This window comes from Leopardus geoffroyi, chromosome A2, assembly GCF_018350155.1.
Source record: "Leopardus geoffroyi isolate Oge1 chromosome A2, O.geoffroyi_Oge1_pat1.0, whole genome shotgun sequence".
Classification (NCBI taxonomy): domain Eukaryota; kingdom Metazoa; phylum Chordata; class Mammalia; order Carnivora; family Felidae; genus Leopardus; species Leopardus geoffroyi.
The window spans coordinates 81,920,201-81,948,029 of NC_059331.1; the positions used below are offsets into that span (position 1 = coordinate 81,920,201).

Here is a 27,829-nt window from a genome sequence, read left to right on the forward strand (position 1 = left end):
TATATATATATATATATATATATATACACACACACACACACATATATATGCTCATTATATATATATGCTCATTATATATATATATATATATAGTTTGTTATATGTATATGTGTGTATGTACATATACATATATAAATGCTCACAAGCATATATACATACATATATATGTAATATATGTATATAAGAGCTTGTTTATACATGTATACAAACTTATACGTGTATATATGTTTATAGGAGCGTACATATGTATATAATATACATTCTACGTAATATAAGTAATATATGTACACAGAATTAATATATGTATATATATGATATATATAGACACATATATATGATATATACCTCCGACACAGACTTCCCTTTCAAATTTTAGGCTCATATATGTTTTTAAATTTTTTAAGTTTATTTAATTTGAGAGAGAGCGAGTGGAGTAGGAGCAGAGAGAGAAGGAGAGACATAGAATCCGAAGCAGGCTCCAGGCTCTGAGCCATCAGCTCAGAGCCTGATGGGGAGCTCAAACTCATGAACCACAAGATCATGACATGAACTGAAACCAAGAGTGGGAAGCTTAACCGACTAAGTCACACAGGTGCCCCTAGACTCATATCATTAAAAATTCTTGCTCTAAAAAATAACTCCTTGCTCCACCTTAAACCTTCCCCATGTCACTTAACAACAATTTCATGTTTACAGTTGCTTAGTCCAGAAGGCTTGGAGTCATCTGTTACATATTGAATTGTATTCTCCTCCCACCCCCAAATTCACATATTGAAGTCCCAATCCCTAGAACCTCCTTATTTGGAAATAGGGTTGTTCCAGATGTAATTAGCTAAGATGAAATCGTGAAGATTGGCCCTAATCCAATATGAATGATGTCCTTGATAAAAAGGGGACATTTAGACACAGACACCTGCATACAAGAGAGTGCCATGTTAACATGAAGATAGCCATCTGCAAGCCACGAGGAGAGACCTGGACCATATCCTTCCCTCATATTAAAGGCAGCGACCTCAGAAGGAACCAACCCTGTGGACACCTTGATCTTGAAATTTTAGTCTCCAGAACTGTAGGACAACACATTTCTGTTGTTTAAGCCCCTGAGTTTGTGGTGCTCTGTTAAAGCAGACCCAGCAAACTAGTGTGTTATCTTGGACTCTTCTCTCTCACCCCCACATGCACTCTGTCAGGAAGTCCAGCGACTGTTACTTCAGAACCACCTAGGATCTGACCACTCCTTGCTCCCTCCACAGCTGCCACCCCAGCCCAGGTCACCATCCTCTCTTGCTTGCATTATTGTGACGACCTCCTAATTGGTGTCTCTGCTTTCACTCCTGCCCCCCTGCAAGTCTTCTTTCACCCAGTATCTGTTTAAATTTTTTTTAACGTTTATTTATTTTTGAGACAGAGAGAGACAGAGCATGAACGGGGGAGGGGCAGAGAGAGAGGGAGACACAGAATTGGAAGCAGGCTCCAGGCTCTGAGCTATCAGCCCAGAGCCCAACACGGGGCTCGAACTCACGGACTGCGAGATCGTGACCTGAGCTGAAGTCGGACACCCAACCGACTGAGCAACCCAGGCGCCCCTCACCCAGTATCTAGAGTGTGGCTTTTCAAACCCAAATCAATGTCCTTCCTCTTCTCAAATACCTGGCGAGGCATCCTATTCATTCAATAAAAGAAACACCTTGGAAGGACTTTTAAGACCCTATGTAATCTGTCTTCTCCCCCAACTGCCCTTCAGGCATTAATTCCTACTGCTCTCCCACTTACCAAGTCTATTCTAGTCACACTGGTTTCCTTGCTGTTCTTTCAACACATGAGCTCTTGCCTTGGGGTGTCTGGCACTGGCCATTTTGGCACTGATTATGACGACCTCCTAATTGGTCTCTCTGCTTTCACTTCTGCCTCCTACAAGTCTACTCTCAACCCAGCATCTAGAGTGATCCTCATATTGTCCCTTTCTCCCATTCACCAGATTAGCTTTTATGCATCCTTTGAGGCTTTGTTCAATCACAACCTTCTTTCTCTAGGAAGCTCTCACTGACCCCCTCCTTTTCCCCCAACTCAAGCTAGGTTATGATCCTTCCTGTTTGTTCTTTTATTATTGTACTTCCACTAAGCATTCTCTACATATTCAGTGGTTTGCTTATTTGTCTGCTGTCCTCCCCATCATGGCCTCCTTGATGGCCAGGATGGTGCCTTATTTATCTGTGTATTTGTTATCCTCAGCACATAATACAGTAAGTACCTTGCATGTAGTAGGAGTAGGACTTTGATCAACATTTAATGAACAAGTGAATGAATGAACAAAATAAGTGGCAGCCAATTTCAGGGTGTGGCCAGCCAGATGCTTCAGGTGGAAGCTCAAGAAGTCTGTTAGGAAGCTGAGAAGTTAGCAACTTGCCAGAGCAAAGTCTGATAGTCTTTTCTTCGTAAGGGGGGAATTTCACATTGCTTTAGATTTAGGGGAAGAAAAGAGCTTAGGGAAATATGAAATACTACAGTGAAAGTATTTTTTCATCAATTATTTTTTAGTCACTACACCCAAGTCAACAAAAATGAAAAGGGACAGCATCCCAGAAATGTTCAAATGACTCAACACAATAATAATGGTTTATCAGTAGTTCTTGTACTGTTAAGTCTCTCTGGGACCCATGGATCTTAAAGGTAGGCTGTGCAAACTGCAAACAGGAAGATTCCAAGGTCATTTCAGTTCTCTCTAGGCTACATAAATTACAGACTCCCCTTCTAGAAAGGCAAAGATCATGGAAGGTTTTACTTGTTCACCTCTGGGGATTGTGGTGGAGGTGGGAGAAAGACACAGAGGCATGTCCAGGAATGAATGTACTGGCCAAATGGAAGGGAGATTGCATAAGCGAAGTAAGAGTGGAAAGGGATTTCTCTTTCTTTCTCTCTCTCTCCTGCAGCAGAAGGCAGTGGGATGGTGAAAGGAGCCCCAAGCTGGACTTGGGACACCTGGGATCTAGTCCTTGCTGTGCCACTACCCTCTTGTGCAACTCGGAATGGTTACTTAGCTTTTCTGCCTCAGTTCCTTCATCTGTAGAATGGCTAGTTTGGGCTGGATGATCTCTGAGATCCTTTTCAGCTTGAGAATTTTGTGTTTCTGTGTAGAAGTCTGGTCCTTGGCACAGAGCTGAGAGTGGAGGTACAGATTTGCTAGGTTACCAATAAGGGGCAATTGGAACAATAAGAGTTGTGTGACCAGCTAAACCAGTTATGAATAAGCAGACTATGTACCAAAATGAATTGTCAACAGTTAATTCAAAATTATGATTCATTTACATTTGTTTGGTTCCATTTTCCCTTATTCTGTATTTTAATGGATGGTGATAATAATTGCTATCATTTGTTTGGGTACCGACTTGGTGCTAGGTGTTGAGGTAAGTGTTTTACATTTATTATCTGATTTAATCTTTATACATAACTGTATGAGGTAGGTATCATTATTCCCATTTTAGAGATGTGAAAACTGAAAAATCATGTGCTGGTAAACATTTAACAACTGGCAGGAAGCAGAGAAAGCCCTGATTTGCAATGGTTGCTGATTTCCATGGTGTAAATACTCTCACCATGACCTATTTCAACTTGCCAATGAGAAGTCACTGAAGAAAGAGTTATGTAATGTTATGTAACTGTTATGTAACGCTTTCGCTGTATACATCCAATACACACAAATATCCTCAAGAGCATACGAAATGGTAACATGTAATAACATAATTAGGAATTGATGAGTTGGAATATTCACTACCTTTGTTAATAAAACTTATTTAATTTTAATTTTAAGTTTATATGACTTAATTTTTAATATGACTGTCTTTAACAATAGGCTTGCAGAGTTCCTACAAATTTAACAACTTGCACTTGCAAACTAGTATAAACTGGCCCCACACACTATTGAAAATGGTGCTAAGATAAAGTAACTTGCCTAAGGTCACACAAAAAGTGTCCGGGCCAAAATGATAACCTTGATCTGACTAATCCTGAATACCAGGCTCTATACAACTAGACTATCATTTGTAAAACTGTGAAGTGCTATATACTGCATACAGTAAAAAAGAGAAAAAAAGTTGCACTTTTTTCTATTTGAAAAAAATATTTTGTGGTCGTAAATGTCATTAATATGAAGGGGTTCTAGTGGAAAATCAGTCATGAATCAGAAAAACCACAGTGCAATTTCTGCTTTTCTCAGTCAGGTCTTGTGCCTCAGTTTCCCTGTTAAAGGAATGCTTTATGACCTTTCTGAATTATACTTTGAACTGTGTTGAACAGGAAAATCATTTTACATATCTTGTAGACAGGGCTCATCTAAATTTAAATGGTTGTTACGAGTTTGAATATAACTTTATGTTAGCCATATTGAAAATAAAAAATAAAGAAATATAACAAACATCTACTGTTAACATCCATAGCTTAATGCAATCTCTTTGTAGGCAAAATGTGTAAGGATGTTTATTACATTAAGCAGTAACAAATGAAACATCTGGCAACAATTTTTAGATCTTGAAGAATCAGATGATAAAATGATGAGTCTTAGGGGACTAAGATCATGTTTCGCACTCCTAAAAAAAGGTTTGGAAAAAACTTTAGGGCTTTCTGAAAAACCATCCTTCTTTCAGTTTCTTCTCTGCTCCCTCTCTTAGGATGTGACTTACATACAGAATTTCATCAACTCTTCACAAAACTCTACTTGGGTCTTTGGGCCCCTAGTGAAGCCTATGGTTACAATGGTAGCTATAAAGCCACCATCTAGCTCAATAAGTCTAGACAAATCAAGTAGCTCTGTGGATCATTGTGTTGTAATAAAAAGTATTATGGTTGTGATTCTCTTGGTTAAAAGGGAGATGAAGCTCCATTTATCGTATAGGAGTTGCTGTGAGCAATTTGGCCATCGGGTGAGGAAAAGAAGAAGATGGTGTACGCTAAACAAGAATGATGAAGTGTAAGAAGGGTCAAGCCTACTTCGGCAGGTCGCAGCTCACAGTCATTGTGCAGTGAGTGCACGGAGTTGGCATGCATGCCTTCCTGGCATCTGGAGGCTTCACTAATCTTGTATTCTAATTCCCCACTCACGTCGGAAAATGAAACTTTCTTTTTTATGTTTGGCATTTCAATGTTTTTAGATAAATACAGCAATCTTTAACAAATGACCATATTGATTATTACCCTTCCACCGCCTTAGAACTATTAATTCTCATTTACATTCTACAACAGTTTATTCAACAACGACTTGGTCTACTAACAAACAGTTGTAGTATCATACTCAGTGCCAAGCACTTGTGTGGTACTGTGAAGGGCATGGTGGAGAAAATTCTGTCTGTGTTCCTGGGCAGGAATGGTAAACATGTGTACACATAATTATTATACAAGAGAGAGGATACAAAATTCAAACTTAAGGCTATACTGTTTGGTGCTCTGAGATCCAAGAGGAAGAAACAGTTCTACCTGAAGTGGTCAGGGAGGGCTACCTAGGAGAAGCACATTAGCAAACGTAGAGGAGGGGATAGCCATGAAGAATATATAGACTGGAAAGTAAAGCATCATCTAAGCAGTTATAACGAGGCCTCTCTTCTTGTCATCACAGAGGACACAATATATGAAAGTCTGTCAAGCCCTTTTAGCACAGACCCTGGGAACTGTTGCTATTTTAGAAGTTTGTGGCACATTTGAATGGAATAAAACAAAGTGTTCCATGTTTTGGGCAAAAATCTTTGTCTTTCTCTCCAACAATTCATTCTACTTGCTAAGCCAGGTTTCTCTGAGGTCACCAGGAGGTCATGAAGGATATATGGATATGACTAAAGTCATTACATTGCCCATTAGTCATGGGATACAGTGTTGTTCAAATGAGAGAAACAGCTGGAAATGGTACAGGAACACAACTTGGGCAATGTCTACCTAAGATGGATATTTCTAGCTGTCATAGAGGCTCTGGCCCTACATACATCTCCTTTCTGTGTTGCTGAGCTAACTGGTTCAGTGTTTTAAAGAAGTGGAAAGTGGAAGCTTAGTAATATGTTATTCTCCCTGAGATAAGTTCCTTCCTTCTTTTTACCACCTTGCAGCAGCAAAGCGGGATGTGAGCTAGTCCTTGGTGCTCAACGCTTTGGTCTTCATTTCGTGTGGCTCACTGACAACTCATTTCCTCCTCAGACAGCTCTGTCCTGTCCTCCTCATGGGTTCAGACCCACCCAGAGGCAGCTGGAGAGGATTTCCTATGATCACCAAAGCTTCTCTGCCCCCATTAGCAGCAGTAGCTGTCTGCTGGGACTTGCGATTATGATGGCATTGGTGTGGCCAGCTCCCCCAATTTCCTAACCAACGGGGGTTTGACAGCAAAGAGCAGGGTAGCAGGGCTCCAGCTGGTATCAAAACTGAAGTCCAAATCACCTCCCAAGGAAACACAGTGAGATTAGATCCCAAGTTTTGTAAGAATATTAAACACACGATACACATGTATCAGCTGTGGCAAAGCCTGGTGTTTTAACATGGTAAAATATTTTTTTTTTTCCCCTTCGAGAGGGATTGTTACTTTCAGGCTTATATTCCCATTATTTCAGTGAAGAGAAAGGACAAGTTAATAGTTGGTTGGCCTAAAAGACTGTGGCGAGAATATTTGAGTCATAAAGTATTAGCCAAGCATCTTTTTGGACATTCTAAAATAAACTGTGTAGAGAACTAAGCATTTCATGCCAGGACAAAACTAAAAAGCTCTTCTTAGAGGTTTCCCCCACCCCTTTTCTGGACACAGTCTTATTGGTTGATAGCACCAAGCGTTTGGCTGTGCTGCAAGGAATCACTCAGCTGTGGCTGATTACTGCTATAATTTTTTCCCTTGTTCAGAAAATCTTGTCATAAATATGTTTCCAAGACAGCAAGAGAGAAAAGGTTTTTTTTAATTTTTTTATTTTTTTTATCTTGTGTTTTAGGGGAAGCCATTATTGGAAATAATAGTGCTAGGGTAATAGACCAGGGCTGAGAGAAAGGGGAGAAATTTAGAAGTGTTGTAAAAAACAACTATTCCCATAAGAGACTCTTAAAAACTGAGAACAAACTGAGAGCTGATGGGGGGTGGGAGGGAGGGGAGGGTGGGTGATGGGCACTGGGGAGGGCACCTGTTGGGATGAGCACTGGGTGTTGTATGGAAACCAATTTGACAATAAATTTCATATTAAAAAAACCCAACTGGGGCGCCTGGGTGGCGCAGTCGGTTAAGCGTCCGACTTCGGCCAGGTCACGATCTCGCGGTCCGTGAGTTCGAGCCCCGCGTCAGGCTCTGGGCGGATGGCTCAGAGCCTGGAGCCTGTTTCCGATTCTGTGTCTCCCTCTCTCTCTGCCCCTCCCCCGTTCATGCTCTGTCTCTCTCTGTCCCAAAAATAAATAAACGTTGAAAAAAAAAAATTAAAAAAAAAAAACCCAACTATTCCCATCCCTGGAATTGTGGGTCAGATGGGGAGAGGTAGCCTCTAGCCTTCGCTCTGCCATAGATGATGTGACTCAAGACCATTCATTCATTCATTCATTCCGCACTTATGGAGCACTCACTCTGTCTGACACTGTCCAGCACTGGGGACATTGGGGACATGAAGAACAGATAAAGAACCTGTTCTCAAATCACACTACTTCTCTGAATATTATTTCTTTATGTTTGCAATGTGAGGGATGCACTAGAATGATCTCTCAAGCTCCTCTATCTCTAGGTCACGAATCTGTACTTCTCTGTGGGAACACAATGCACCCAGAAGAACACTAATAAGAAAACTGGTATCTAGTATTTCATGCCAGACATTGTGCTAACTGACCACTTTTACATACACATTACCCCATTTTGTTTTCCCAAGTATCTCCTAAAACAGATGTTATTAATAATTATAATTAATGAACCATTACATTATCAATTACCATTATTATATCAATATTAATTAGAATTATTAATAATATACCCATATGATAATGCCCACTTTACAGATGGGAAGACTAGGTGTCAGAGAGGTTGAGTTGCCTTGTGTTACAAGTGACAAAGAAACAGAGCCGGATTCCAACCCAGCTCTGCTGATTCTAAGCCCAACATTCTTCCCTCCTCTGATCTCCAGATTTTTAATGTTCATTCATCTCCCCTGGACCTTTCTCTGGGAATACTTATGGAAACTTATTCAAGAATCCATGACAGTACAATACAAAATATCTCACTCTTGCCTTATGGGTCTTCCATTAGCTTTCCCTCCCTCCTTACCTTTTCCTATTCATCCCAGGGGTGACCTTGCCACTTCATCCAAGTCCAGTGCTCCCCCTGCTTTCCTTTCACTTTTGTGCTTTACCTTCGACTTGGAATTGTTTTTGGTTTTGTCTGTAGCCAAATTCTGTACTCTTTCCCAGACGTTATTTGTCTTACTCCTAAATTTAATTCATTTAGCCACAGATAGTTGTCCAACACAGTTAAGAAGTTAAAAAAGAGTGTAAGATCATCTCCTTGGGGGAATTAAGACATGCAGGTTATAGGAAAGAGTTATGGCTAAAATAAAGAGTTTTAGGCTTGTAAGGGAAAGAGAAGGAAAGTAGCTGGAGTCATTGGAACTTGAGACATAGTTAAGGCTTGAATAGATGAAAAGAGAAAGAGGCAAAGGGAGGTACAAGGTCAGACAAAGAACAGAGAGGTCCACTGAGTACTGGAGAAGTAAGATGTCTTTCTGGCTGGAGCAGCTAGGTCTAAAGAACTATGGCATGTGGGGTGGGACAGTTGAAATGGATGTTATTGTTGGAAGAAAGTTCATCAGAAGGAACATTGGATTAAGAGTTTGAACATGTGTTCTTGTTCTGTCAATTTGTAATCTGGAGAAAACTGATCAAGGAACCTGATACTTTGTTTCCTCATCTCCTGGAGGCTACCTCAGTCTATAGGAGAAGTCCAAGATCCTTATGATAGCCTGCCTCTTCTGCTGTTCCCACCTCCAGGCATTTTGTAATATGTCATCACATGTGAGGAGTCACTTATGAGCTGTGACTTCCATAACATGGTACAATCACATTCACTCTATGAGAACTCTAACAGGGCTGAAAACATTTTCTCACACAGCTACACAAGTTAAATAATACTCATTCACATGCATTTAAAAATGGAATGTTTCCCCTCCTAATTTAGTTATTTAACTTTAAGAAACTGAAATTCCTTTATTAAGTATTTTGGATCAGAACTTTAAGGGCTTGAGGGTTTCTGTTTTAACTTAGAAATGTGAAGCAACAATAAAATCTTAAAGCTTTCTTTTTAGTTATGCCTCGTTCAGGCACTTAGTGGTGCCAGATAGGGTGGATAATCTCAAAGATGCTGATATGGATAAAAATGTGGCCATGCATTGTGCCTGCGTGGCCCAGTTGGTTGAGCATCTGACTCTTGATTTTGGCTCAGGTCATGATCTCACGGTTTGTGAGTTCAAGCCCCATGTCGGCTCTGCACTGACAGCCCAGAGTCTGCTTGGGATTGTCTCTCCCTGCCCCTCCCTAACTTGTGCACTCTCTCTCTCAAAATAAATAAATAAAAACTTTAAAAAAAGAAAAACATGGGAAAATGAAAAATAATGTTGGCAAAGATGTGGAGAAGTGGGAACACTATTAGATGGCTGGTTGGAACGTAAAATGGTGCAATCACTGTAAAAAACATTTTGGTGGTTCCTTAAAACAGTTAAACAGAATTACCATAGGGTCCAGCAATTCCACTCCTACATATATACCCAAAAGAACTGAAAACTGGTACTCAAACAAATAGATGCACATATATGTTCATAGCAGCACTGTTCAAAATATCCAAAAGATGGAAACAGCTCAAATATCCATCAATAGATGGATGGATGAACAAAATGCCATATATTCATTCAATAGAATATTATTCAGCCATAAAAATGAATAACGTACTGATACATGCTACACCATGGATGAACCTCAAAAACATTACGCTAAGTGAAAGAGAGAAGACACAAAAGGCCATATACTATATGATTCTACTTCTGTGAAATATTTAGAATAGGTAAATCCACAGAGACAGAACCCAGATTAATGATTGCTGGGGGCTAGGAGAAGGGGAGTATAAGGAGCAACTGCTTAATAGATTCAGTTTCCTTTTAGGGTGATAAAAATATTTTGGAACCATATAGAGGTTGTGGTTGCATAAGATCATGAATGGTTAAGGGCCCATTTAAGTGATTAATTTCACGTTATGTGAATTTTGCTTCAATAAAACAATTAAACAATAAGTTAACTAGACCTATTGTGATGATCATTGCATAATATACATATAAGAAATTAAATAGTAAAGAAATCAAGACTAGATTCTTTACCTCTTATGTCTGTCATATTTTATGGTTCCAATTTTAAAATATAGTAGCAACATCATGACATACCTTTGCTTACGACTTCATTCGGGTTTTATTAGCTGCCATGCTAATGAGTTCTATCATCATTTTCACCTACTTTGTACGATTCAGATTTCAGTCCAAGGCTTCAGGAACATTGCAAACAGCTGCACTGGAATTATGCATCTGACCATCAACGACATGCCAACTCTGACGGACAACTGTATAAAAGTAGGTAGTTGCAAAGTACATTTTCTTCTCAGTCCCAATTAATGCACACATTTTCTAGTGGCCTGAATTGTTGAGAAATATGAATGGGATTTTCAAGTTAGCTGTTTTTAGGCTAAAAAAATCATCTTAAAATTTATACACGCACATACAGTTGAACATTTGAATCCATACATGCCCTAATACACTTTGTTTCACAATTGGGATATTTTTGTTTCAAAGATACTATAGCCTAAGCATAAATGTTGACTTTAGTGCTACATGTCAGACTTCTAAATGTAGTGATTTTTTTGTCAGCATTTCATTTTCTCATGTCTTCCCATACCTTTGTAACATGATTTAATTCTGATTCCTCTACAGTACTCAAATGTGGATGTACTAAAATATATTGAATACAAGTCCCATTGTCTTTGAAATTAGGAAAATGTAATGGTTAATATGTCTGCTTCTGAAAGTATGGAGAAAAACAAATAACCTCATTACTTTGCTAAGCTTGTTCTATACACTGTGGTAAATTTTATCATCTTTTCTTCTTCTAAAGGCTTTAGTTGAAAGGTGCCCTCGTATTACATCAATAGTTTTCATCGGCGCTCCACATATCTCTGATTGTGCTTTTAAAGCTCTTTCTACGTGTAACCTCAGAAAGATCCGATTTGAAGGTCTGTGATATTAAAAATGGGGTTCAGCATTAATGTTTACTTTTACTCTTGCGGCATTACAAATACAATACTTGTCTTCTGTTTTTTTTTTTTAAACAGGAAATAAAAGGATTACTGATGCGTGCTTCAAATTTATAGATAAGAATTATCCAAATATCAGCCACATTTACATGGCAGACTGCAAGAGATTAACAGATAGTAGCCTTAAGTCACTTTCACCTTTGAAGCAACTAACTGTGTTGAATTTGGCAAATTGTATAAGGTAATGAGTCATTCAGTTAAATGTTGTTTAAGAAATACTGATTACTAGAATGTGCGAGACTCTCTCCTCAAGGTGCTCATTGGTTAGTAGAATGAACATGAAAGGCAGGAGTCCAAGTGCAGGGAAGTACAGAGTTCTGTGGTAACACAATTAAGGGGCACCGACCCCAGGCTGGTTATACGGAAAGGCAAGGAGACTGTCAGGATAATTGGAATCATGGTCCCTTATAAGATTAAATGAATTCACGGGAACACTTATGGGCTATTTTTCCTAGTGAGGATTCTCATGGCTAGTTCATTTAACAGGTCTTTTCCCAAATGGAGTTCGTTAGTTGCTTAGGAGGAACCAACCTTACTGAAGGGTTTCTTCTTGAGTACTGGTGAGATTTCTCCTCTGTGTGGATCCCCTAACATATGGACAGAAGAAGACAAGTTCTTAACGAAACCCTTTCTTCAGTTGGGCATTGGGCTTCTCCCTCGGTATTCTCAGGTGGGCAAGGGTCCAATTCTTGTTGGAACCTCTTCCCTAGTGGATCTCAGGCTTTTGTCTGTGTACATTTTTTGTGATCTTATAGGGCCACGGGCTGGCAAAACGGTAGTTGACTAGGAAGTCGGTTAATATTTGGGAGAACATAGGACTACTCAGAGTAATAAGTTAAACTACAAAAATCTTGACCCATGATCCCTATTATTAAAATGGGAAGTCACCATGGGTGAGGGAAGGAACTGGATTTGAAATGGGGAAAAATGTGGATTAGGAAATCCAGGTGTCTAGTGAATAGCCCAGCAAGGAACTGAGGCCTCCTGCCAACAGCCACGTGAGTGAGCTTGGATAGACCTTCCAGCTTTAGTCAAGCCTTCAAATGACTGAATTCCCAGTGGAATCTTTATTGCAAGCTCATGAAAGACCCTAGGATAGAACCATACAGCTAGTCTACTCCCAAATTCCCAAGACCCAGAAACTGGGAGAGAATAAATGTTTAAGGCACAAAGTTTGGGTTTATTAGGTACATAGTGATACAGAACACACACACACACACACAGTATCCTATCTGTATTAATATGTGAAATGAAATTGAGTTTTATCCTCATACTTCACTCAGGCTTCTGCAGGTTAACTACTTTTAAAATAAATGGAGGTTTTCTACTTCTAGCAGTATAGTTAACAAAACATTTCAAAGGACTCTTTGCCACAATTTAGATCCTTGATGAGACATACTTTAAATACACTGCTGAGAGTAAGAGAAAGATCCAATATCCAATATCCTGATTCTGTACCATCCTCTCAATGAACGCTGTCTTGGGATTCATTGCTGCTCTGAGCATAAATGTTTATGTCAATGCCTCACTGAGAGAATCAGCTCTGACCAAGACTCAAGGTAGGGAAGCAGAACCTGAGACTTCCACAGGGGCTAGACCTGGACCTCTTTAAGGCGGACAAAATGGTTTTAGGTAGGTAGCACCCAGGGTCCTGCAAAGAAGTTAGCTCGAAGCTTCTCTGGAGGAAAGTATTTTCTATTTAGGCCTCCAGGACTCCTATAGATTAAGAATAAAATATAGGTGCTCACGATTAAAGATTGTTAGATGTACGAAGATATGAGTCACCAGAAACAGCAAAATAAATTTGACCTTCAAATAATTCAGATTATTGGGGTTATCAGACATAGGATATAAGAAATATGTATAAAATGTTTGAGGAAATTAATGAAATCAGAAATATGATCAGGGAAAATACATAATAATAATAACTAGATTTATTTAAGAAAATAAAACTTTTAGGAATAAAAAGTATAGTGCAGTTATTGAAATAAAGAAACTAAATGGATTGCCAATCAGCAGGTTAGAACTCACAGAGGAGAGAAGTACAGAGACAGAAGATAATCTCTTCCATGACAGCAGAGTGAAAAAAAAAAAGATGAAAAATATGAAAGAGTGTATCATGGGGTGAAGATACCAGAGTTTCACAGTAGATTTTTAAAACTTCATCTATAAGAGATAAGCCTAAAAACAGTCAATTTGAGAGTCAGAGAATATACATTTTCCTCAACCACACAACCCTCCTTTTTAAAATGGACTGTGCATGAAGTTTTAAGACAAATTTCGACGATTTTCAAATTATTGGTATCAACAAATTACATTTTCTCACTACAATGCTATTAAATTAGAAATCACTAATGGAAAGATAAATACATAAAAACATATATAGGATTTAAAAATAAAAATTCCAGGGTATCAGAATCACCTGAGGAGCTGAATAAAACTACACATGCCTAAGCCCTACCACAGAGCTACTAAACCTGAATGTTTAGGAATGGAACCCAGCTTGTGCTGCTTTTGATGCACAGCCAGGTTTGGGACTAAATACATTAACCAATTAACTTGTACCATTACCTGTATAATCCTTTTCTGTTGATTTTTGATGCCTCCTGGATTATAATAGAAAATTATATATACATATATACATACATATACACATACTTACACATATATACGTACATACACACATATATGAGTTGATATAGATAGGTGCGCACAGATTAAAAAAAATCCTTCTCACAAAGATGTACCTCACAAATTTAAGAAAAAAATAAAATGGTGTTTTTAAAACTGAAAAAAAAAGATAGGTGTGTATCTGTATATGTTTTCAGACTACCTTTTCTGTTCCATTCATTTATCCATCCTCTATCTAATCTTGCACGGTATTTTATCTATAAAATAGGGCAAATAACAGTATATACTCAAGATTGTTGTAAGGATCAAATATGTTAACTCACGTAATATGTTTAGAATAGTGTCTGGCATATAATATGCATTCAATAAATGTTATCTGTTATTATTGCTTTATAATATGTTTTAATGTCTAAGGGAATTAGACTTTCCTTATTAAGTTAATTTGATTTAACATATGGATTGTTTTCCTATTTTAAAAGCTTTTATATATCTGTGGTTATTGCTGTTCTAATGTATTTTTCTCTCTTTTTCAAGAATCCTCTTTATTTAAAGATTGAATCCTAGTTCTCTGTTTTCAATCTTATTTATTTCTAATTCTTTATCCTTCTGCATTTCAAAGGAACTTTTCAAATATGCCTTCTACTTATTAATTTCATTTTCTAAAAGGGTCAATTTTGGTTTTGATGACTTAAATTAGGTTATTGAATTTTTAGTTTTTACCAGCTGTTTTTCTTTTGTTTGTTAATTTGAGTATAGTTGACATACAATATTACATTAGTTTCAGGTATACAACTTAATAATTTGACACGTTTATACATTATGCTATGTTCACTATCTGTATGAAACTATCATCTGTCCCAATATATCACTATTACAATATCATTAACTGTATTCCTTATGCTGTACCTTTCATTCCTGTGACTGATTTATTCCATAACTGGAAGCCTGTATCTCCTACACCTCTTTACCTGTTCTGCTTATCCTCCTACCCCTCTACCCTCTGGAGACCATGAGTATATTCTCTGTTTTCATAGGTCTGATTCATCTTTTTGCTTTTTATTCATTTTTTAAAAAGATTTCACTATGATCTGAATCCTATGGTTTTGGAATTTCTCAGTCTGACTTGTTTCACCTAGCATAATACCCTCTAGGTCCATCCATGTTGTCTCAAATGGCATGATCTCATCTTTTTTCATCTAATGATGGACCTTTATATTGCTTCCATATCTTGGCTATTGTCAATAATGCTGCAATAAACATGGGGTAGATATATTTTTTTGAATTAGTGTTTTCATTTTCTTTGGGTAAATATCCAGTAGTGGAATTGATGGATCTTACGGTAGTTCTAGTTTTAATTTTTTGAGGAACCTCCATACTGTTTTCCACAGTAGTTGCACCAATTTACATTCCCACCAACAGTGCACAAATGTCCCCTTTTCTCTACATCCTCACCAATACTCATTATTTCTTGTCTTTTTGATACTAGACATTCTGACTAGTGTGGGGGTGATATCTCATTGTGGTTTTGATTTGCATTTCTCTGATGATTAGTGATTTTGAGCATCTTTTCATGTATCTGTTGGCCAACAGTATGTCTTGTTTGGAAAAGTATCTATTCAGTTCCTCTGCCCATTCTTTAATCAGACTATTTTTTTTGGTGTTGACTTGTATAAGTTCTTTATATATTTTGGATATTAACTCCTTATCAGATATATAATTTGCAAATATCTTCTCCCATTCAGTAAGTTTGCTTTTTTGTTTTGTTGGCTACTTTTGCTGTGCTAAACCTTTTCATTTCAATGTAGTCCCCTAGTAGTTTATTTTTGCTTTTGTTTCACTTGCCTTAGAAGAGATATCTAGAAAAACACTGCTATGTTTGCCATCTGTTCTTATCTCAGGTGGCCACCTTTTCATCTCAGATTGCATTTTAGAATATCTTTATTTTGGCTACAGTCAGGTCACCCTTATTAATTCCTACCGCTTCTTTACACTGCTTAATTTGTTCTAATGTTTTTGTATCTTCTTTTTCAAATCATTTTCAGAGATATGCTTTCTTAAGTCTTACAAATCCCATGATGAATTTGTTTTCTTGTTAGTAAAAATATCTCTCAATGAATACTCCAGCCCTGGTGTTTGCCAACAGATAAGTTGATCAGTTGTGTTTGCACTGATCCCATCCCCTCCCATTCCCCCATCCACCCACTCACTCACCAGGCCCTTTACTGCATTCCCAGGTGCTGCCACAGTCTCCCTTTGATATTATAGATGGAAGGTGAGTTTATGGGCACAGGAAGCACTTAATGTGGCCCATTCAACTCAAACAGGCCCATTCACCTTCTGCCTGTACTGCTCAGTTTTTTTATAAATCTGTTCAAATAGAGGGTATGAAAGATGTCAGCAGTCCACATATATTGCTTCCAAGGCTTTTCCCATCTGTACACCCACCTGTAGGATTGTTGCATGTGAAAGCTACCTCTTAGGATGCAATGTGCAATTTCCTGTTGTATTTATTTACTGGAATGCTTTTTAGAAGAAACCGGTGGTCTCCAAATGGAATCATAAATAAAGCTCCCAATGGAAGACAGGGAACGGATGGGTCAAATAGACTTCCAGCCATTTATAAAGCATGGTTCGGGGAGGGGGCAGGGAATGGCAGGGACACAAAGGCATCTCTGATTAGGGATAGACAATGTAGGAAGACTGAGGTCAAGGTCTTCTTCTAGGTTTTCTGTACTTCAGCAGAAAAAATCCAAAGGTCACTTGTTGGCTTTCCAGTCCAACTAACCTGACATTGTATTTAGTGAAAATTCCTCTAAGATTCTGGCAGTAGCTTGACTGTTAGTCTTGGTTCTACTCTCCTAAGTTTTGGTGTTTTTCTTGTGCAGGAGTTTGCATTGGGACCGCTTAACTCAATCACATTTTAAACCAAGAAAAAGATTTCAAGAACCATCTGTCTTATTCATAATTACAATTATGTCACCTAATTAAATGAAAAATGAGCAGGAAGAGCATTTTTATTTATGCTTCTCCCATTACTATCATTTATACCTTTTCTATTAGACTAAAAGTTGTATTCTCAAATTTGGTTTTAAAACACTGGCACAATCAATACCAATATAAGGATATTACAATGTTATTTTAGAATGCATTGAATGTAGTAACTATTACCTAAGTAGTATTCTATATATTTACATATAAAATCATATGTAAAGCTTTTCTTACTCTTTCCTACAGAATTGGTGATATGGGAGTAAAGCAATTTCTTGATGGTCCTGTGAGCATAAGGATAAGAGAGCTAAATTTAAGTAACTGTATCCACCTGGGTGATGTCTCTATTATGAAACTATCAGAGTGGTATGATAAAACAATAATATTTTACATCATATCATTAGTAATTGTATATTTGCTAATAGGAGAGCTCAGAGATAGACCTTCAGAGCCATTTGGGAAATATCAAGAGGCCAAGAAGCTGGTCCAATACTCAGTGAAATAAAAGAAAAGACACTGGAGTCATAGATTAAACTAGTTTTTTGATCATATATGAGTGGTTTCTTATTAATTTCATATTAGAGAAAGTTTCAGATGGAATCATTAATGAAATTATTACTATCTAGACATGAGTGACTTCTCTGTGCTTTTCAAGGATATTACCTCTGTGTAAACCTTTGCTCCAGGCTTTGGAAATGCTCCAGCATTTTCCAAGAGATGTTCTAGATGGTGGGTTTATTCTTGATTCTCCCTACTTGTCAGAGACCTGTGTACTTGAAAGGGTCGAGCCCAATTCCTGTGGCGAACTTGTAAGGGATAAATGAGAAACTTAACCTTGCATTTTAGGGGTCATTCATCATACTTACATGACAATTTTTTGCATGCAAGTGATATGTTTTTTTCTCACTAGAAATTACAGTATAAAATGAAACCACAGAAAGACTGTCTTATATAATAACCCACCTCCCTCTCATCCTATTTTGTAATGCCAAATTATTTTCCACTTTTAAACCTACTTCTATTTTTTTTTTAATTTTTTAATGTTTATTTATTTTTGAGAAAGAGAGACAGAGTGAGAGCGGGGAAGGGACAGAGAGAAAGGGAGACACAGAATCTGAAGCAGGCTCCAGGCTCTGAGCTGTCAGCACAGAGCCCGATGCAGGGCTCAAACTCACAAACTGTGAGATCATGACCTGAGCCGAAGTCGGACGCTTAACTGAGTGAGCCACCCAGGTGCTTCTTAAGCCTATTTTGATTTTGAGAAAAAGAAAGTCCTTGGTTCAATACCATTTGCTTTCCTTAGACAGTTTTGATATAAAGAAATGGCTACCAATACTGTGATTAAAAGCTAAAATTAATTCTTCATGCTGTTTTCTTCCAGCTGCCCTAATTTAAACTACTTGAGTTTGAGAAATTGTGAACATTTGACTGACCTAGCAATTGAATATGTTGTAAACATCTTTTCCTTGGTATCAGTAGATCTCTCTGGAACAAACATCTCTAATGAGGTAAAGAAAATTTTCAAAATAGTTCAATGGCTTTTATTGTTTTCAGTAGTATAACAATGGAGAGAACATCAATTATTTTTATTTCCTAAGTTATTAGATTATAAAAGGCCAGTTTAGGAATACTGTTTCTGTAATAGTGATAGATGAAGTTATTTATAAACTAAGGGTCTTGTTTCTCTGCTTACAAAATGGAAAATTCAGTATTTTGAGCAAAGTCCTGACAGATCGGAATGTTAAACGACAGATCTGAAATCTGTTTCATTATAGAAATGTGGCAATGTGGATGTAATATATTCCAGTTGGCTTATATATGTTTTTCTGGTGGACTGAACATTCTGTAAAACTATGTGAATGCCTTGAAACCTCACTCTTTACTTCAAAACTGAAATCTAGAAACGGCCTCATCAAATATACAAAAGAATACATTTTAAGGAACTCATTTCCTGCAAGAGGCTGATGCTACTCCTCAGAGTTGAAACTCAGTTCACACTTATATCTTATCTATCACTGCCTCACTTACTAATCAAAAGGAAGATAAACTTGGAGAGATTGCCATGTTTCTGAAAGACTTCAATGGGCTGTAGTTAGATAAGAAATGCATTGGCTTCTCTTGACAATCAGTGCATTGGGAGGGATATAGGAAGACAACAGAGTTGAGTATCTCTACCCCATCTGCTTGCTAAATCCCTGTTCATCCCTCATGCTCATCAAATCACCTAGGAGTCCTTCTCTGAAAAGCCCTACCTTACAGGCAAGTACAGGAACTACTTCTCTATGTGGATCTCTTGCCCCAGTACATCCTTTAACATGACCCATTTCTCTCCATTTCTTACTGCATTAGTGATATCTGTGTTGTGTCCATTCTTCCCCAACATTTAGTGGGCTCTGTTTATTGGTCTATGGTCTTTCCTTTCTTTATCTAAGAGTGAATTTAGATTCAGCCTCCATCCTGCTAGACGGTCTCCTCTCCCCTTCCTTGGTAGTGTCATCTATGTGTGGTACGAGAGGGGTAGGGGCAGTTACATGTAGTCAACTCATTTTGGTGGTGGCAAGCCTGATTTTTACAACGTTGTCTTCTGTCCAAGCTGGAATCCACTGGGATGTCCGTAGGCTCATTTGGTTTTTGGTTTCCTGTTTAGTTAGATCCCTGATGTGTCTTCCTTGGTCAGCTCCAAAGCCCCTTTAGGTCTGCAGGCTCCTTTGTCATGTGTGCCTTCCTCTGGACGCCTCTGGGTCATGCTGGGGCATGGGGACTCTGTGAGGCTGTCTTAGGTCCATAGTCCTAGACATCCCCTGCAGACATTTTCCTGTTCTCACATCTGGGTGTATTTGCCGCAGACCCATGCCTCACCCTTCTCTCACTCTGCTGCAGTGGCTGACTCATGCCCACCAGTTTCCAGTTGGGTTTGGTGCTTGTCAGGCATTTGCGAGCAACTGGAGGGTAAGAAGAGGGAAAAGACCAGAGTTTTCCTCCACCTTTCTTTGCATCATCAGCAGAAGCTGCATTTCCTTCATGATCTTCTCCCTCCAGTGAGATCTTCTGTGGTCCCAGCTTCCCTGGGTGACCTTGGCTCCAGCCTCCAATAACACCGTTTCTTCTCATTGGCCTTCCAGCACAGGGGGAGTAGTGGCTTCCTGCTCCTGCTCACATCTCTAGATTGTGTCATTATCCCATTTCACTTCTCAGTTTCTTTACCACATATCTAGCCAGTTCCCTATCACAATTAAATTTCCTCAGTTTTTCAACGTTTATTTATTTTTGGGACAGAGAGAGACAGAGCATGAACGGGGGAGGGGCAGAGAAAGAGGGAGACACAGAATCGGAAACAGGCTCCAGGCTCTGAGCCATCAGCCCAGAGCCTGACGCGGGGCTCGAACTCACGGACCGCGAGATCGTGACCTGGCTGAAGTCGGACGCTTAACCGACTGCGCCACCCAGGCGCCCCTAAATTTCCTCAGTTTTAAATACAGTTTCTGTTTTCTTCTTTATTTGTTTTTTTTTTTAATTTTTTTTAATGTTTATTTATTTTTGAGACAGAGAGACAGAGCATGAACAGGGGAGGGTCAGAGAGAAAGGGAGACACAGAATCCGAAGCAGGCTCCAGGCTCTGACCTGTCGGCACAGAGCCCGACGCGGGGCTCGAACTCACGGACCGTGAGATCATGACCTGAGCCGAAGTCGGACGCTTAACTGACTGAGCCACCCAGGCGCCCCTCTGTTTTCTTCTTTAGATCGTAGCTGACACAACAAGCAGCCCAGGAAAAACTCGGATGCCTTGTTGCTTTTCACAACCCTTCCAGGGAAAGGTGGGATGGGTTCCCATTTGCTTAGATCCCCAAACCTATCAGGTTGGGGGTTCCAACCTTCTCTCCAACTGAATAGAGTCCAGGGAGGTCTAGAACAGTGCCCTGTGTGGGGCATCCCCCAGCACTCATTCTTTGCTTCCCTCTAGCTCCCCCTTCCCCTGCTCTTCCCCTCCTCCTCTCCTTTCCTCTCCCTTCCTCTGCCTTGTTCTCTCCCTTGTTCTCTTTCTTTTTAGCTCTTCTTCTTTTCTCTTGACATAGACTATCTAATTTGGGGATGGGAAAAAAATGTTCCAACTCCATTACATGGTTTGAAAAATATTATGTCTCAAGTCTTTCATGGTTTATGTAAAGCTTAAAGGCCTGGCATATCTTTTTTCCTCCTGTGTTCTTCTGTGAAAACCTTTCCCTGACACATACAAGTAGAATGCCCAGCTGCTGTTAGAAGGGTCACAAGGTAACAAAAGGTGGAGGATCAAAGCACATTACGAAACACATCACGATATCGTTCCACCACAGCACTCCTTGCAAGCCTGAATGATGAACATTTGTTGAACAAAAGCAGTGAAGCTTGGAAGGTTTATCCTAGTTTTTAGCATTTGGGGAAAACTCAGTTTTTATTTTCAAAGACCATATATTGAAGTTCTATCTGCTGAGGACAAGTTAAAACCTTAAGAATATAGCCTCAAGTCCCATTCACTGTTGTTGTTTTGCTTGTAAGGAAGGTATACAATATGAGAGAGCTGTAAATGGATATCTGTGGGGGAGAATGCTAGTTATATTCTGCTAAAACATTTAAAAAGAAGTCTTCTGAAGGTTGTTGCTTTCTTCCTCCAAATTGGTTAAACTCTGATCTAGAAGGTGAATGATTAAAAAAATAATAAAAATAAAAAATATGATGACTAACTCGAATATAAATTTTAAAAAATAAAAAATAAATAAAAGGCAAATGGTCAACACTGTAGTACTACAACAGCTGTGGTAGCTAATCTCAAATAGTAAAAATAAAATGAGTCAGCCCAGATGTCAGTTTGGGCAGCTAAACACCAGTCTGGATTGTAGGTCTGATGAAGTGCAAATACGACTAGAAACTTAACATTTAGGATTTAAACTCTGGAATGTTACAGATATTCACCAGAGATCAAATGTGACCAATTATACCTTTTGAAAAAAAAAAAGAAAGCTTCTTACATTTTCTAATAATTCTGTTCACTCTCAATTTTTTTTCAATAATGAGTTTTCAGTTAGAATCGCACCACTCATTTAGTTAACAAATCTTTATTCTGAGTACTTTGTAGTCAGTATTGGGATGCTGGAATGAACGAGACAAACATGGCTCCTCAGGCATGGGACAAGTGGTTATAAACTGTGATGGGTATGGGAGACAACCTCCCTCAGAAAGTCAGAGAAGACCTTTTCTAAGAGAGAAAGAAGGGGTATGTGCTGAGCCAAAGAAACAGCCTGAACGAAGACACAGAGGTTTAAAAGTATGGTGGCATCAAGGATATCTGCACATTGGGTATGACTTGACCATGAGGAGAGTGATAAGAGATGATGCCTAGGAGACAGGCAAGGACCAGGTCACGAGGGGCCCAGAAGCCATACTGAGGAATTTGTTCTTTGCCCTTTTGGCAATGGAAAGATATTTAGGACTGTCAATTAGACTGTAACAAGGTCAGACGGACATGGTTTAAAGATGACTGTACCTGCTGGATAGACAAGGGAATAATAGATGAACGAGAGACTAATTATAAAGCAGTAATCCAGTTATGAGTGTCTGCATTAAGGCTAGAGCTAGGGGAGATGACAGTAGGGCTGGAGCAAAATCTGCAGATTTGAGAGACACTGAGGAAAATGAATCATCAGGAAATAGAAACAGACTGAGTATGGGGGTAAAGAAGGAAGGGAGGCAATCAGGGATGATGCCAGATTTTTGGCTTGAGCATCTGTTTAAATGGTGGCATCCCTTACTGAGGTGTGTCCTTTCCACAGTGCAAGGAGCAGGGCTGCTGTTTGGTTTGAGTCACCTGGAAGACAGCTTTAGAGAAATGTAGAGCTCAGGAAATAAGCAGAGAAATCGCTGAAATTCACTCCTTAGAGACAGAAGAGCTTTTTAGGTTTGCAAAGTGTGAAGGCGTGTTGCACTCTGAAAGTCATGGAAACTCGTGAGGAAGTTAATCAGCGAAAGCAAAAGTAGAGATATTTAGAAATTTAGAAATATGCTTAAGTGAGAGAGCTAACTTAAATGGGGGAAGCAAAGAGGAGAACACAGCTATTTAAAGCTGTATACATTTCTTATAATAATTAGAAAATAGTGAAAAATGTATCATCCAGGAATAAAAGCTTGTATAACAAGTTATCTAGTAAGCACATTTTAGAGAATGAGGAAATACGTCAATTTTCTTCTTTTAATATAAAGGGGACAGGGTTCACAAGTGAGGGAAATAGCTCACTAATGTGATGGTATCTTAAAGTATCATTAAAAGTCTTTTAATCTCTTATACAGCTTTTCTTAATGTCTCACTAAATGGGATGTTATTCATTCCCTTCCTACCTCAGAGGATTGTTTGAATATGAGGTTATATCTTCATGTATGTGGGGAAAATGTTTTCCTCTAGTTGGGAGAATTATCACTTACTGAAGACCATAGTACCTACAGTTAGGGAAGTTCAATCCATTGCTTAAGTTGCTTTAGTCACTGCCATATTTGCTGTTTAAAGGAGAAATGAGTCAGAGCAATGGTCCAGACAGTGTGCTTAGACAGTGGTTTAATTAAGGCTCTTTCATTTGCCTGATTTTTGAAATTTTTATTTTTTAAAAATTTTAAAGAAAGTCTTATTTTTTTAAATTTATTTTGAGAGAAAGAGAGCACAGAGGGGGCAGAGAGAGAGGGAAAAAGAAAATCCCAAGCAGGCTCTTCATTGTTAGCATGGAGCCCGACATGGGGCTCAAACTCATGAACTGTGAGATCATGACCTGAGCTGAAATCAAGAGTGAGACCTTAACTGACTGAGTCACCCAGGGGCCCCTGATTTTTGAAATTTTTAATTATGAGTACCATATCTTGAGTGCCTATCATGTACACTATTTCCCAGAGTCCCCTTACTAGGATGTGAGATCCAAGAAGACTGAGACTTTGTTTTGCTCACTGCTGCTTTCCCAGAACCTTGGGGGGTAATAGACACTTGATAAATACTCACTGAATGAAGGAACAAATGCTGAGCTCTAGAGTTACCAAATGGGAATAAGATCTGTTCTCTGCAGTCCAATGTGGAAGGGTAAGTATGAGTAATTTAAACATGGTGTGGCAGGTGTAGTGTTGGAAGAAGAGAGGAAGGGATCTCTTAACTCAGCCTGCTCAACATGCAAGCATGCAAATGCATGCTTGTTCAAGGAACTTTATGCAGCTTCACACTACTAAAATGTACTGTGAAAAGGAGATGTCACTGAGGAATTCCATCCTAGGCCAAGGAGCTTGGACTTGAACCAATGGATGAGGAGACAACACTTAGCAGGGAAGTCAGAGTCATAATAGCCTCCCATTTTAGATACATTATTTGTGTTGTTCTCTGGAGGACAGATTGGAGGGGAGAAAGACTAAAGGCAAGGAGTGGAAATAAGATGAATCCATAAAGGGGACTAAAGAAAGAAGGTGAGAAAGGTTGTAAGAGAACCAGGGGAGTGTAACCATGTGTGGAGCATTAAGGGAATATCCAACAGTGTTTAATAAAACACAGAAGGTAAACCAGGAAAGGACCAAAATTTGAAAGAATATTTACTATTAAACAGATCCCTGCCTGTTCTCCCAATATCACCTCATGCCCCTGCTCCCCTCATTTCCTTTCCTCCAGCTCCACTGCCTTTTTTTTCCACTCCTCAAACAAGTCAAAAATCTTTCCTACCTCAGGACCTTTATACATGCTGTAACGTCTGCCTGGGATGCTCCTCCTATTTTTCATGTGCCTGGATAGGTAGATGCTGAGAAAATTATCAATGAGGATCATAACAATAGCTAATGCATCTTGGCAAATGGTACCTTTCAAGATTTTTTGAAATAATTTTATAATAAACATTGGTCATATTCTCCATAATTAGCAGAAAATCACACTTCCCAGTCCAGATCATTCCAAGGAAATATCAATGGGTTTTATATTACTGATGCATTCTCTCTTTAAGAAAACATAAATCACATGGTGACATTAATGTCTCTAGGTGTTTTTCCTAAATAAGCATTCTCTAGTTCCTAATATCCTGTATCTTATTTCTGTCACATTACAGCATAGTTCTCCAGAGAGGTGTTATCTATTTAGATGGCCTCCCAGTAATAATACCTCTTGAATTATTGGTACCACACAAATTATTTTCATTGAACTTCAAAAAAAAATTGATTGAATAGTGGCATGCACATTCCATGTTAATTTTAATTGTATATGTTATAAAGTTTAAATTGTATTATGATATAAATACTTCTTATGTCTATCCCTTTGCCTCCTCTCCATCTCTGCTGCCACTGCCGTAGTTCAAGCACTATTTCTCCTTACTAACCTCTCTTGTCTTAAATATCACTGTTTTCAAATCTGTTCTCCACTCGACTGCAGTGTGATCCTTCAGCATGCAAATTGGAGCCTAATGCTTCCTGGAGCATATTCTGCAGGAGTTCCATACTGCTTACAGTTTAAAGTCTAAACAATTAGTGTAAAGGTCCAAACTCTTCCTGAGATTGTTGCTGCCCACCTCTACCATTTCACTTCCCCCAGATTCCCACTTTTCATCTTCGGCTCCACAGACACAGAGCTGACTCTCCTATAGCTCCTTGAACGTGTCACGCTCCCCTTGCCTTCCCATCTCTGCAAGTTATTCCTTGTGTCTGAAATACCCTCTCCCCTTGTCCACCTAGTAAATTCCTGCTTATCCCTCAAGTTTCAACTGTGTGAAGCTCTCCTGGAACTCCTAAGCAGACTTAGGATTTCTCTGTCTTGTTTCTACCATATTTCACAATGGCCCCAGTAAAGCCATTAACTCATTATACTTTAACATTTGTTGCACACTTGTCTCCCTACAACACTGTAAACTTCTTGATGGTAAGGCCTGGATCATCCCATCTTTGGGAAGCCTAGCATAATGCCTAGTTCATAAGAGGCACATAAAATATTTGATTTGTGAGTCAGGGAGTGAGCGAATGAATGAATCTCATACCATTTCCTTCCTTTCAACCAAATGCTTACGGCTTCTTCAATTTCCACATTTTCTCAGCTATTCTCTGAGCTGGAGTAGGAGTGCTTACAGCTGAATGTCTTCATCTGACGATACACTTTGAGGAGACCACCCATCTGCATGGAACACACACATAAATAAGGCCTGAGGCTCAGTGAAGCAAAACCTCTAAAGCAGGAAACACATGAAATCGCTTGGGATTCGATAAATAGAAAGAATGGGAGTTAAAAGGAAGCAGGGAAACTCAGAGGCAGATGCGTTTGCCTTGGATTTTCAAAGGCACATAACAAGAATTTTGCCCTGGTTATACTCTTCCATATGGAGCTGGACCTCTTTTAAGTCCTTTCCAGGCCCATCTCCTAGCTACTGGCTTTATAGGAATCTGTTGCTACCACCAGTAGCAATAGTGGCTTTCCTTACAGAGGTTACAGGCATTTGTCTCCTGTATCTGGCAAAATGCCTACTAGAAAAATTGCAAAGAGAAGTGAACAATTTAAGTTTGTCACTTCCCTCAAGGAGAGTCGTTGGTGCCAGAACTCTCCTCTTGACCTCCACCAGGTAGGAGGCAAGGAGTCTCAAGGCCAGTTGCTCTATTTCTAGGTAACATAGATGCTGATTTTCTTTCTCTCCATAAACATATAGAGGACCTATTTCTGTGTGTTGACCAAAGCCTGTTTTCCTTTAGACCTGTAGGTCAGTAAATTAGATCAGAGTGGTTACTACATTAAAAAATATGATAACAAAATTCATACTAACAATCAAGTAAGTAGAAATAAATAAAAATCATTGAAAAAAAGAAAGTTTTAACTGCATAAAAATTTAACTGCTAACTGTAGTATAAAAGGGAAAATCACTTGTGAGGTTAAAATACATTCTGAAGGACTTTGTACAAGATAGTGTTTTCAGTGATTTCAGAAAGAGGATGTGTGCTGACAGCTCAGAGCCTGGAGGCTGCTTGGGATTCTGTGTCTCCCTCTCTCTGCCCCTTCCTGCTTGTGCTCTGTCACTCTCTGTCAAAAATAAACATAGAAAAAGAAAGAAAGAAAGAAAGAAAGAAAGAAAGAAAGAAAGAAAGAAAGAGGATATGGTGGTAATTAAGATAAAACATATTTCCAAGTATAAGTTTTGTCCTTCATTTCTAAAAGAATGTGGTAAGCAATACCAAACACAGCAAATTGTTCAGAAAGGAACATATGAAATATAAACACTAACTCACATAATTACTAAGGGAAATAGATTCTATCCAAGAATCCTGAGAATATGCCACAACATAGGAGAAAATCGGCTCCATAAAAACAGATAATTTTACAGACTACTCATCCATTCACAGATATTTATTCATTGTCAACTGTGTGTTAAATATTATGTGAGGTACTGGGAGTACTAAATTTACAGCCATAGTTCTGGGCTCAAGGTATAGTCTAGTGGCAAAACAATAACAGTAAGAGTAACAACACTACTTGGTTGAAAGTTACCAAAAGCCTAAGTCCAGAGTGTGGGTTCACATCTCGTCTGGTGCCATCACACTAAGAGACCTTGGGTAAGTTACTTAACTTCTCTGTGCCATTTCCCTCTCTTTATTTTATTTTATTGTTTTAAATGTTTGTTTTTGAGAGAGAGCGAGCAGGGGAGGGTCAGAGAGAAAGAGGATCTGAAGTGGGCTCTGTGCTGACAGCAGAGAGCTGAACGTGGGACTTGAACTCACGGACCATGAGATCATGACCTGAGCCAAAGTCAGATACTTAACCAACAGAGCCACCCAGATGCCCCAATTTCCCTCTCTTTAAAACAGTGTTTAAAATATACTTTCCTCATAGTGTTGTGAGGACTAAATAAGATAATAAATGTAAAG

The 27,829-nt window shown here is 38.8% G+C and overlaps 1 protein-coding gene across 1 annotated transcript in view; it reads left to right on the top strand.

Annotated features, from left to right (window-relative positions):
* FBXL13 (F-box and leucine rich repeat protein 13) overlaps positions 1-27,829 on the top strand; it is a 211,287-nt gene that overhangs the window by 139,854 nt on the left and 43,604 nt on the right. Inside the window, exons 13-17 of the mRNA XM_045494560.1 lie at positions 10,497-10,595; positions 11,134-11,251; positions 11,351-11,513; positions 17,198-17,317; positions 18,333-18,459. Of these exons, the coding sequence (XP_045350516.1) occupies positions 10,497-10,595; positions 11,134-11,251; positions 11,351-11,513; positions 17,198-17,317; positions 18,333-18,459 (627 nt within the window). The remainder of the gene's footprint in view (positions 1-10,496; positions 10,596-11,133; positions 11,252-11,350; positions 11,514-17,197; positions 17,318-18,332; positions 18,460-27,829) is intronic.